General features: G+C 38.7%; 1 protein-coding gene across 1 annotated transcript; it reads right to left on the bottom strand.

The window, feature by feature from the left end:
• Positions 1 to 10,191: 10,191 nt before the first annotated feature.
• LOC148014257 (uncharacterized) lies at positions 10,192 to 12,583 on the bottom strand. The gene is made up of 2 exons (XM_087666901.1): positions 11,954 to 12,583; positions 10,192 to 11,062 (listed from the first exon to the last, which is right to left on the bottom strand). The coding sequence occupies exons 1-2, from the start codon at positions 12,495 to 12,497 to the stop codon at positions 10,359 to 10,361; spliced, it is 1,248 nt and encodes a 415-aa protein (XP_087523027.1). The 5' UTR covers positions 12,498 to 12,583; the 3' UTR covers positions 10,192 to 10,358.
• Positions 12,584 to 13,186: the final 603 nt, after the last annotated feature.

Below are 13,186 nucleotides of genomic sequence, written 5' to 3'. Positions count from 1 at the left end.
ACCCTACAACAACTGCTAAGTTTCCAACCACCCTTGGAGCCCCTATTCAACAAACAGAGCAATGTGGACCCTCCTATCCCAATGAAGAAGAAGAATCTTCCAAGCCGAAGAGAAAGATAAAGTCTGGATTTTTTAATATTCAAAAATGTTTTAGTGAGATAAGGAAGGCACAAAGAGCTACACATCATGTGATTCCAAAGACAACATTTATTAGGGTTGTCAAAGATATTTCTTTTAGATTATCAAGGGTGTCCACTGAAGTTGGCATGCAAAAAAAATGGTAGCTTGCAGCCATTCTTTGCCTTTAGGAGGCTGCTGAAGACTTCGTTATTGATTTTATGAACGATGCTTGCATTGCTGCTGCCCACGCTCATAGAATGACTTTGATGAACAAAGACTTTAGTATGGTTAGCAGAATCGGATATAGGTTCGACAAGGTATTGAGGCCTTTGCCCACTACTGATAAAAAAGCATTTGAGATCCTTAACGTTCCTCCAAAATTGTCTAGGAGAGCGAAACGACCAGTGATTGAGGACGTGACACATTTACACCCTGCAAAGACCACCTCCGAACAAGTGACTGCCTATCAAGAACCTAAATAAGTCGCAAATCAAGAACGACCACAAGAGACTATAGAGTCAGAGGATGAAGTTTGCAAGAGAAAAATCGATGTCCTTGGTCCTGTCAATCTAAAGAGAATGGATGAGGTATACGAGAAAATGGTTGTGAATGTCTCTTGCACTTCTTCAGAAGACTATCTTAGTATTTTCCCTGAGGACAAAGGAATGTTGGTTAAGAAAGATATTCAGTTGTCAGATTCAGTAGTCTTTTGTTGCATAAGGTAAGGATTTTCGACTCAAATTTTTTTAATTGAATGATAGTGTTGTTTTGTTCATTGCAATTGACATTCATTTGGTTTTGATTTTGGTTTTAGGGCGTTGATTTCTTCTCTTAGCCAAGCAATCTCTAAAACTATATTTATCGTTGATCCACTGTTATGAGTGGAATTGTTTTCAAAATCTCCTTCAAACCTAGAATTATTTTTCAGATCGTTTGATCCAATTACAAACTACCATATTTTTTTTCCTTACGTTGAAAGGTATGCAATTTTGCAAAGGGTTTAATGTATACTTCTTTATAGTATGCACTTTTTACTAACATTTTACTTTGTAGAGGACATTGGAGCTTAATATATATTTATATTTTCACTCGAGAAATTATCCTTATGAACTCTCTGAGGGGTATCCACAGTCAAGAAAAAATGTGCATTGAATACAAATCCTCACTTTTTGGTTTATTGTTTATTTTATTTATTGTACTTTTTTTATAACATGTTTCCATTGACAGTGCTGGGAGGTTGGTGGTAACCTTTTTGGATACTACATATGAGGATATTGCTGATCCTCAAAAACCATATAGCTTTCTCTTACAAGAAGTACCCTTACAAAATGATGCGTATTCTTGTGGATGGAGAGTAATTTCAAATGTTTGTAGGACAATAGATTCAAAGATTCTCAAGATAGATGGGGTTAATGTAAGTATCTTTCACATTCTGTTTTGAGCAATGTTATTAGATTTTGAGCAACAACATTATTATCAATTTCTTTGTTTTTACTCCCTACAAGTACGAACTATCACTCACCTTACAACTTATTACAATTTTCCTTGCAGTGCAAAGATTACCCCGATTCATACACATGGTGGATAAGAGAGAGATGTATTGAGTTAATTTTGGATAGGGCAATCACGCCAGTGGACCCCGACTCTCCTCCACATAATTCCTTAACTAAGAGTAAGGCAAAAGGCAAGTCATCTGGAAAGACAAGTAAGGCAAGCTCCACAAAGACAAAAATGCCAACACTTTCTCATCCATCTTCTCATCTACCCCCTCAAGAGAAGAGGGCCCCTGTCCAAGTTAAATTCTTCAAGCAACAAAAAAAAAAGCCACTGCAACAGCAAGATCTATATTTTCAAAAAGTGACGAAGAAGTTACAATGATGAAAGAATACAAATAGATACAAATGGCAAGATCTTTGTATATCTATACTTCAATTTTGTAACTCTTCATTCAATGAAAAGCTTTTTGTCCAATGTAATGTTTTCAATTTTATGGCTCGAAGCTTACAATTGAAGGGGGCAAGCAACTCATACAAGAGAAAAAGCGTTCAACTCTTTTCCCTACTACTTTACCGGTTACTTTGAACTTATATTTTGGGGATATACAGTCTAGCATCTCCAAGTTATCCCTTATATCTTTAAGATTCCAATTGGAAGTGATATTTATTTCCTTTTCTATAACTTGCACCTTAAGATTGAAGGGCATGCAATCTGTATTCGAATCCAAGGGAATCCACATGCCTAGTTTAAGTTTGTATCTCCTATAATCAAAACCCAAAGCAAGAGTTTGTCGTGCTATATTATAACACAGAGGCAAGGATTGGGGGCATACAATACACCTCATGGTGTCGCCCTTATGGTCAACATCTCTAGATTTCCAAAGCTTCCCTATAATGTTATCTAGTTCTACGCTTGCAAAATTTCTACTGAGCCAAGATACTTTTGTTCTCTATAAGTTTGCTATTTTGAAGCAACCCACAAAGATATGTAAGGGGATAAACCATGACAGGCATATTCTTCTTGAGATCCTTCCAGCTGTCATGGACTTTTGAATATCTTGACATATTTTGAATTTAAAACTATGCATGGTTGCCTTATCAGGAACATCCTCCCAAATAAGAGAGGAGAGACTTGGCAATGGCAAATCCTCGATATGTCCATATGTACCCTCTTTAGATGGAACCACATATTGTGCGTAATATATAAAAATTCTTCTCTCACTGAAAGAATTGACGGTCTCATTAGCATATATAATGTCCATAAAGGCCTTATGAATCACATTCAAAGTTCCACTCAAACTCTCCACAGGTTGCCATTCAATACTTGTTGATGGAAATATATCTACAACGAAGAATTCAAAATTAATACTTGCTTAAATTTAAAAAAAAATCAAATATGTCATCAACTTAAGACTTACAATGTGTTTGCTAGCAAACACATTCATTAGGAGATAAGTGCATATCCCTGGCCATGTAAACATGTTGCACTTTAACTAACCACCCTTCATGCGTAATTTTGAAGGCAATGATACGCCCTTTCCAGTGACGTTTTATATCCTCTCTTTTTCTTCTTTTGACCTTGTGAGAGCCTTTGCAATAGGGCAACATGGTCACCCAAACGTTTATGCAAAAGGTTTTGGGCTCCCATTTTCCATCTACTCCTTGGCCATAGATAGTGCAGGAGTTTACTAAATGAGACGGGCGTCTTTTGGATGCCATACTTAGATTGAAATCACAGAGAAAAGCACTCACTGAGAAAGATAAATGTGCAAAGAAAGAAGCTCACCGAGAAAGACGAATGAACAAAGAAGAAATAGTGAAAAGACTAATGAAAATATAGTCGGGGCGCCAAAAGCTCTTGACTTTCAAAAAATTTAGTATTAACTTCACAACATCGTTATCATAACCAGTTTTCTCAGATTTTATAATTAAATAAGGACTTCGGGACCATCAAAACATGTCAGAGTTTGGAGATTTTGGCTAAAAGAGAGAAGAGAACCACAGAGTCCACTCTACTATCTCCAAAAAGGAGGAGACAAGAATACCATATTCTTACACATGTGGCAAACTCTCTTTGGCCCTTTCCTTAATCCTGTGATTAACAAAAGTGCATTTTTTGAAGCGTTTTTGGCCCTAATGTTTCAAAAAAAGAAGGATGGTACCCTTAATCTTTCCATAGACTATTGTGGCCTAAACCAAGTGATAGTTAATAACAAATACTCAATTCCCAAGATCGATGAGCTTCTTAATAGACTTCAAGCGGCAAATATCTTCTCAAACATGCTAATATCAAATTAGGATAATAGAGGAAAACATCCTAGAGACTACCTTCAATACAAGGTATGGATATTATGAATTTATGGTAATGTCTTTTGGGTTGACTAATGCCCTAGCCACTTTCAACAAGTTGATGGAATATATTTTTAGAACCTGCATTGATGAGTTTTTTTAGTCTTCTTCAATGGTATCTTAACTTACTCTAAATAAGAAAAATACCACGAGGCTTAGCTTAGAATTGAGAGTGAGTCAATCACGTCATAAAGGATATTTTACGAGCATATTGATGTAGAGAACCTAAGCAATGGATGCATTATCTATCCTTAGTGCAATTCACCTAGAATGCCTCTTACACTCAAAGCATTAAGATGAATCCATTCCAAGCCTTGTCTGAATAGGATTGCCTTACTCTTCTTAACTTTTGTAATCCAATATTGGATAAAAGTCTCTAAGAAACTACTAGAGGAAATGGACGAGAAAGTTAAAGCCATAATGTAGGATATCCAAGCTACCAAGAATGATCAAAAAGCCTATGTTGATTTTGGAAGACAATAGGAAATCGTCAAAGAGAGAAACATGGTATTCCTTCATGTTTTTCCAAAGAAAAGCTCACCATCATTGGGAGAATTCAAGAAGCTAGACCCGAGATATTATTGAGGTTCATCATACCATTTTTCAACAAGAATCTAGCCCAATTTTATGATTTAATTATACCCTTCTATTAAAAAAATTACATATAAAATATAAAAACCCCTTATGTGAGTAATGTTTCACCTTTAAGAGTGTTTCCTTTTGTGAATGCAAATTTACAATATTATATTTTTTCATGTTTCTCTTTTTTGAACTCATGGGATAAACATTTTTATACATAATGATCTCCTTGGGGCCATATAGCTTCCTTGTAGGCCTCATTGGTTGTAGTATACTTTGCCTCTATGGTGGATAAATCCATATATGGATGTAATTGAGAGATCTAAGAGACTACACCACCTATGGAAGTGAGGACAACACATGTAGTAGACCTTGTAGATAATTTTACACTCCCTGCAAAATGAACATCTATATATCCAAGAATAGATACACTATTGAGCTCATCTTCATGTGCATCAGTCTCAAAAAGTCATCATTGTGATCCTCCAAAGCCTTGCAATGAAGTTGATGATGAAGACATGGTTGAATAAAGCACGTTGGAAAATTGGCCACTTCAAAGGCTATATAAATCCTTGTATTAATGCTATAGGGGATGATATATTTTTAGCATTATTCTTATTCATGTTGTGCCATGGGCTAGAGAGAGAGAAAGAGAGAGACATAATAATAAGGTATAGAGGGGAGAGATAGAGGAGGAGATAGTGGATGGGAGAGAGAGTTAAAGGAAGAAAAGAAGAAGAAAATATTATAGGGAGAAGAGGGAAGGTAGATTAAGGGGGGAAAGAAGGGAGATAGAGGAGAAGATAGTCAAAGAGAGAGGGAGAGAGAGGCAAGAGATAGTAGAAGAAGGGAGAGAGAGTGAAGAAGAAGAAGAAGAAGAAGAAGAAGAAGAAGAAGAAGAAGAAGAAGAGTAGGAGAGAAGGTAAGATAGAGTGAAAAGAGAGGAGGGATAGAGACAATAGAAAGCGAGGGACTTATGCAAGGATCATAAGGACTATCCCCCAATCTGCAATTCATTATCAGAGACCCCCTACCCTAGCTAAAGAACCTCACTATTCACCTACTCTGGAGAAATCCATCTATCATCTCTCTTCATCCCTTGATACCATCACCTTGTTCTTACCATATTTCCTATTCATGGAATTGTACCACAAAATCCTCCAAAGATTTTACCTTAATCTCATTACTCAACCCTCTTTCTAACTTAAATTTCCCAACCTCTTAAAATCCCATTCACACTAATTTGCTCATATGTGTTCTCTTACTTCTATGAAGTCCAACCAAGACCTAGCCTGGAAGGAGAAACTTGATGAAGTGTTGACAAAGATGGCCCCTAAGTTTGAGAGTTGGATAAGAGATAGCATGTGCAAACAATGCCCCCATCCCACAACCTTAAGTCCAGGTTATTCTTTCATAGTAATCTTGTTAATGAGATATATGATTGAAAAAATAGTTTCATAAGCTATTAGGTAGTCCGAGATTCTTTTGGATGCATAGGACGCTGAGTAGGGGTACAAAGATCACACGAAATTTGAATCAAATCAACCTCCCATGATAGCATCTTGGTCCACACATTGTCTTAAATAGCTTAGTTTTTTTCTTTTAGAAAGAAATCATGAATTTAGAATCCAATTTCATCTTTAATAGCATTACATTATGGGGATCTAGTTATGTGGTAATATTTATTTCAACATTACTAGCCTCTTATTAAGGCTAAGGGCCTAGGAATTAATCCATAGAAAATGGACCATGATACCCAAAACAAGGCATCATTATTGCCTAGATGGGTCTAACTCGATAAAAAAGTCTCAAAATTCATTATCCGTGACTTTATAACCTATTTTTATAATCTCTAAACCTATTCAAGCTCTTATGTACATGAGCATCTACTTGTTGCATTAAAAGATTGTTTGAACAAATGTTTGTGGTTTCTTTTTTTTAAAAATTTGAAGCTAGATTTTTTGCTCCAAATTGTTAGGACCAGCACTCAACATGAGAGATTTCTCTGTAGGGATTGTTGTAGGCTAAGAGATACCAAGGAGCCAAGGGGGCTCTGTCCCTAACTCCTTAGACATTCTAGGAATGGCCTACCCATGCAAGCTCAGGTAGATCTCTCGCAAGGCCCGATGCTAGCTATGGGCAGACTTGGTAGTTTTACTTTTAGCCTTTGAGTAGAGTTTGGATACCTATTGAAATGATGATTGAAATAAGATGGAATAAATATGTATATTTCTTTTTTTGAAAGATTGTATTCTTGTTTGTGCTTGATTTACTTGAAGGAACATTGTCTTAAGAGGCTAATTAAGAAAGCTAGTTGCCATGTGTCAAACTAAATCAAGCTAAAGGTAATTAGCAAGCTAAAGAAAAACCTAGAGGAAAGCGAGTGGCTAGATTCGTGACAAGCCTTGCCAAAGCAAGTTGGTCTTGGTTCACCGAGAGGCTTCCATCCCAATTTTAAGCATTAGTTTTAGGCAATTGTAGGAAGAGTTGAATGATGTTGGGTGTCTTAGCATGTCATCAATTCCAATTATTCTGATGAGTTCTTGACAATAGTAGTCTTGATTACTTCTTGATGGGCTACTTTAAAAAACCGTGCTATCAACATTCAATTTAAGTAGGCATGTTACAAAAGTAGAAGGGGAAAGAGAAACATATGCTTATTCTGAGCTTGGTTGCACTTTCCTTTCCCTTGAATGATGCTCTCTCTCTCTCTCTTAAATGGTTTCATTCTTAGAAAGAACACAAAAACAAGATTAGTCCTTTTGTTTTTCACAACAACAATAAGAAGAAAAAGATGAAAATTTACCTCTTGGTTGAGAAGAAAGTCTCTTTAATGATCATCTCTCTCTTGTAAGGCTATATTTTTTAGAAGAATATTTAAAAAAAGATAAGACCTTTGTGGTCTTGATTAAAAAAGAGAAAGCAAGAAGAATAATTTGAAATGAAAAGAAGAAAGTGTGCACAATGTTTCTTACCTTGAGAAAAAGAAGAATGAAATATACCTTATTTGCCCATGATAGCTCTCCCACATTATAACTTTCACATGTGTGCTCTTGTATCTCATCTTGTGTCTTGTTTAACTCATCTCTTCTACCTTTTCTCTCTTGACAAGACAATAAAAACTAACATGAATTGTTGGTGGGTCTAAATGGCTTCTCTATGTTAATTGCATTCATGCACACATTTATGAGCCCGAGGGGATTTGTCACTAACAAATATGTAAATATATCACATGAATTAAACATAAGGGAATTTAAAAATCCCATTTTTAAACAAATTTTCACACAAAAAGGTATCATTTGATAGAAGTATTCATAGGTTGAAAGGAAAAGGGTATGCTTTATTCATGCAAAATTCACAGGTAAGAGTTTTTCTAAGTTAGGCCTTGAACTAACATGATAATAAGGCTTTACATGTATTAAAACCTTATTCAAATGGCACATACTTTACATGTATACATGCTTATGAGAGTGTCTATCAAACTTCATTTATGTTTCCAATCTTTTGTGGTGAGATGATAGCTTTTCAATGTTCAAATATTACTCTAAGGTTAAAATCAATGTCTAATGTGTGTTTTGTTTGTGATTGCAAATTTAAATAATTTCATTTGAGCTATACTTATACCTCCCAATGTCCCTTGATGTCTAACTAACTTTTATATCAATACATACACCCCAATACATACTAAGGCTCGCATCAAGGTCTCATCAAGGTAGATATAGAGGGATATGCTTATGTGCCCACATTGATGCTTCTTGAACATTTATTTTGAAGGTGGAACCCAATACTATCCAACAATTGAATAAGTAAGATCTATTGTTGGAAGCATTTTATCTTCCATGTGTTTAGTACCATCTAGTTGAGAAGTCAAGAGAAAAGGTCCAATAAACTTTCATTCGTTACAAAAGGGGTCTAGCTTACTACTTGATTTTCAACCATTATTCATGCATGTTCCATCTATTGTAGTGATATCTACTTGAGGGCTTTTAACTACTAAGGCATATCCTTGCATGAGGGGTCTATGTTAGCCACATCGTTAGTAGCTATTGTGGTATTAGAAGGCTGCTTTATAAAGGGGATACCCTATTTGCAAACATAACATATGTGGCAAACTTGCTAAGTAGTTAATACTACATTTCTACTACTTTCACAAGTATTATCTCCAATCAACCAAATCTAATAAAATATCATTTTATTGCTCTCGCATATCTTGCCTCCTTTCACATTGACTTTGATTTAATCAACTATACCATGTTCTCATTTTGGATTAAATATGAATCTTGAATTGTCAATCAACAAAATCTTGTATTGAGATAATCATAATGGCTCACTTTATTGAATATTGATTATCCTAACACAAAATCATTTCAAGTCTATTACTACTATTACTATCCAAAATAACTTGCTTTATTGCATGCATACTTCTCACAAGTCACTACGTATAAACCTATATCAAACCCCTTATTCGTAAATGCATATCACCAAAGTGCATCCTTTCACTATTGAATTTGTGTAAACCCTTTTTATACGGTTCCCTTCTTTCCAATTCTTAAGAAATAGTTTGAAAATCCCTTATAAATTCATTTTGTTAAACTCTTGTTATCACTACAATGGATTAGACCCATAGATAGCCAAATTGATGTATTTTTTGAATTGAGAAAAAAAACTTACGAGTGCATCTATAGTTGTGACAAATAACCTGTTAAAATAATCGTATCTTAAATGTAAATATTTAAATGGGATTTCCTTGCAAGTTTTATGTGTCTTTTCATAGAAACTTAAAATGCACTATCTATAGACAAAAAACATAAGAAGCTGCTAGTTTTACTAACATGTGGCTCCAACCACAACTCTACAACTAGCAACTACCTCTTTTTTTTTCTCAATACAACCTCTAGACTTGTCAGCACCCTAAACTTAACTGATGAACTAGATGAATCTGATAAAAAGAAGCTATGAACTGATCAATAGTTGATGCAAATAGTAGACCAAACATAGCTTGCTATAGTATAGGAAATGAAGAAACCTATGTGTTTGAAAATGTCTGCAATAGAGTGTCTAACATACCATTAAAGCATAATGCTAACTAAAATAAAATATTCTAGTGTTGTTTATACTAGCTAAAATTTTAAACTTCTAGTTGAAATATTGTTATTTCTTGAACAATACTTACAAATATTTGAAGTATTAAAATTATAAAACCAAAGTTTCACACAAATTTTAAAGAGCAAAACCTATTGCTTTGAGCAACTTGTCCTTATTTTTGCCGGCTGAGGAAAAGGCTGTTTCTTCATGATCATTCATTACGCATGTTGCTAAACTATCAATGACCTTAGCGCTTTAAAGTTCAAATCTTGATTTCTTTTGTTGCTGAGTTTGATACGAAGCTTTGTGGAGAGCCTAAGCAAGTTTATTAAGGGCGGGTGAGGGGGGGAGAGTCCCGACTCCGAACCGTGTGTATTTTCAGCGGGCTTAACAATGTCGCCTATGAACCTTGATGTATATCAAATGCCTCGCTTTACGCAGCAAGGAAGCAATCTATGGAGGTGCAAGTTGGCAACAGAATACAAAGTAGCACGTTCACTGTTTGGCGCAGAACACAGCGGCATATCCTGTATAAGGAAAGATTAACAGTAATGGAGAAACTCTTTCGCACTCGATTTTCATATATTTTCCTATTTTTGTCCTCTTAAAAGAGAACTACAGCCTGTCGGCGCACCACACGTTTACATAATCACGTCGCGGTCTTTTGGCGCTGTCGCCACCTTCCTCCCTGAGTGTCTGTGTTACGGGCCGAGCACGTATCCCAGTCCCTTAGCACTGACGCAGACGTGGCTCACCTGGCTGTAGGGACTCTGCTGACGTGGAGAAAGGGCGAGAGCTGGGGGTGCATGACGAGGCTGGCGGCGGAGGCGGCCGTACACTCAGAAAGGTGGCGACCGCGCCCACCAGCATCCGCCGCCCCAGCCTGTTGAGGGTCCATGTGCAGGGCTGCAGGATGTCGGCATCATCCGAGCTGCAGGACGCCTGGGAGGAAGACGCCGACGTGGCGGCGCCGGACTCGATGGCCTCCGCCACCATGGCGATCGCATTGACGCCCGCCAGCGCCACCTGGCGGCCCGCCAGCTGGGCCCCCCGACCCAGGGCCACGTGGCCCGGAGCTCTGATTGCACCCCTGATGAGGGTCTGGGAGAAGAGCTTGGCGATGGCGGACATGCGCCTGGCCTTCTGAATGCGTTTTGTTGTGCGCGCCACTCCGCTAATCAGACCGTCCGCATTACTTTGCCCCGTTCTCCAGTTATGTTGATCATTCTCCTTACTATTATTATCTGCTGTTGTCGAGATATTGTCGCCCTCGTCATGAACATATTGACTATCATGCTGGCTTAATTGCTCTGGCTCTGCTATGGTCATCTTCTCTCTAACGTTACAGCTCCTGGTCTCTATCTCCTCTGCTAACCTGCTCCAGAACTTCGCACCTTCCATTTCCAGCGATGCTTGTTCTAGTGCTGATGGTACTGCAAAAGTCCAAAAGATAGCTGATAAGAGATTATAATATATTAAAGACCGTTTTACAGTGACTAGTGACTGATGCTACATGTTTCCCAAACACCATTTACCTAGCATGGTAATAACATGACATAGGTTTCACAAACTGCTAGGTGCATAAGACTTTGGAGTATTTGGAGGATCGCCAATCTCGCCAAGCTAAAGCTCATGGGGATAGTAAAAGCCGCACTTATTACTCACAAAGGCTTGCTTTTCAAGAGACCTATTCCAATTTCCCATTGATAAGCCTTGCTCATCAGGGCAATTGGAATGGTGGTTATTCTCTACAAATTGAAATCGACTCATTCACTCGTTACAAATAAAAATTATTAGTTGGAGTCAATGGTTCATATTTCTTGGACGTATGCTGCAGGTTTCCGGGAGTACATACTGGTTTCGTCACAGGCCAGAACCTACTGTAGGACTTCTGACAGTCTCCTCTGCATTAGCTCTTTTATTGGGGAGTGAGGGAAGCTTACATGTGTAATCAGGATAGTTGGCAAGATTTTCTAATTGAGGGAGCATACAATGCATCAGCGATCCCGTAAATAAGTATCTCTTGATAAATGAACTCACTGTTGATAGAATGCATGAGCCATTCCGTAATCAAGAAGATGTCTTGATAAATCAGCTCACTGTTGAAGAAGATCTATTTATAAATTAACTCAATGTTTGATAGAATGCTTGAGCAATTCCATACTTCAGAATCACTACTGATAGGATGCATGAGTCATTCCGTAATTAAGAAGATCCCAGATGAATTAACTCACTGTTGAAGAAGAACTCTTGATAAATTAACTCACTGTTGATAAAATGCATGGTCAATTCCGTAAGTAAGATCTCTTGATAAATGAACTCACTGTTGTTGTCCTCCTGGACGTCGAACATGGAGTACTGTGTGAGCAAGCTCTCCAGAGTCTGTGTCTGTGCGTCAGAGATGGAGTGATCTAAGACGAGGCCGTAAGTGAGGCCGGGGAGAGAGAACGCGAAACGGGTCATGCCAGACCGGCGGCCTAACCTGAGGGTAGGGCAGTCCCGACCCACTGGCCACTGAACGTCCCCGACCATGGCCGCGACCGCGGCGAGGCCTGGCAAGCGAGAGTGCCGGACCAGCACCAGGGCGAACTCCCCTCTCTGCAGCAGCGGGCTCTCACCTTCGTCGTCTACAACAATATACAGCTCCGCCTCAGCCCCAGCACCGCCATTACATTGGCGGAACAGCTCCTCGCATGCGGCCATGGCGGTTAACCCCTTCCTCTCGACCCGCGCCTGCATATCCATATTATAATCCTGAGTGCTGTGTGCTGCAGCACGATATTGCTCCCCTTGGCGCATCGTGTCATTCGAGTCTTCAGTAGTGTAGCTGATGCAGCTGGCGGAGAAAGCTTGGATTCGATTCGTCATCTGGGGAATGATGTAATGATCAGCTGGTTCGGATCAGGTACAGTCCATGACGTGCTGATAAGACTGCTGTGCGTGTAATAACAAGGCCTCAGGTGCAGGAGAGAGAGAGAGAGAGAGAGAGAGAGAGAGAGAGAGAGAGAGAGAGCCTGTCGTCCCGGCTGCACGTGAATGCGCCACCGCAGCAGCGGCAGCATGCACTCTTACATGCATGGCCAAATCGTTAAAAGAAGACCAGGATTTTTTTCTTACATTAACTCTCTTTTTTCACCCGGCCCATGCGTCGTGACAGCTGCCACGTGAATATTCGGCCGATCGACGCTCTCTTTCTTCTTTCTTTCTACCACCCGATAAAAATCGGACGGCTGTTCAGGTGTCAAATTGGATCACCCGACTGACGACAGCTAGCCATCGCTCGCCACCTGGCTCTCTATGAGCACATCAGCCGCCACGTCGCCTTGCTTCACACGTTTTATCTCCGCTAGCCGTGACAAGTCGAAGCTCTACCTGTCCCCGCATCCCGACTCGCTATTTGCGCTCACTTCTATACTTCCCGCATCCCTTGACACTTGGACATAATACATCCCATCCTACACGCTACATATCTTGTACCTTTTAAACCACTGACATTACAACATCATCTAGTGTCACATTTCCTGAACCTTCTCATTGCAATATCAACAGCAACTTCT

Source organism: Lygodium microphyllum, chromosome 25, assembly GCF_053477565.2.
Source record: "Lygodium microphyllum isolate KBCC chromosome 25, Lygodium_microphyllum_v1.1.10, whole genome shotgun sequence".
Taxonomy (NCBI): Eukaryota; Viridiplantae; Streptophyta; class Polypodiopsida; order Schizaeales; family Lygodiaceae; genus Lygodium; species Lygodium microphyllum.
Note: the sequence above shows the minus strand (reverse complement) of the source record. Positions and strands in the feature narration are given on the sequence as shown.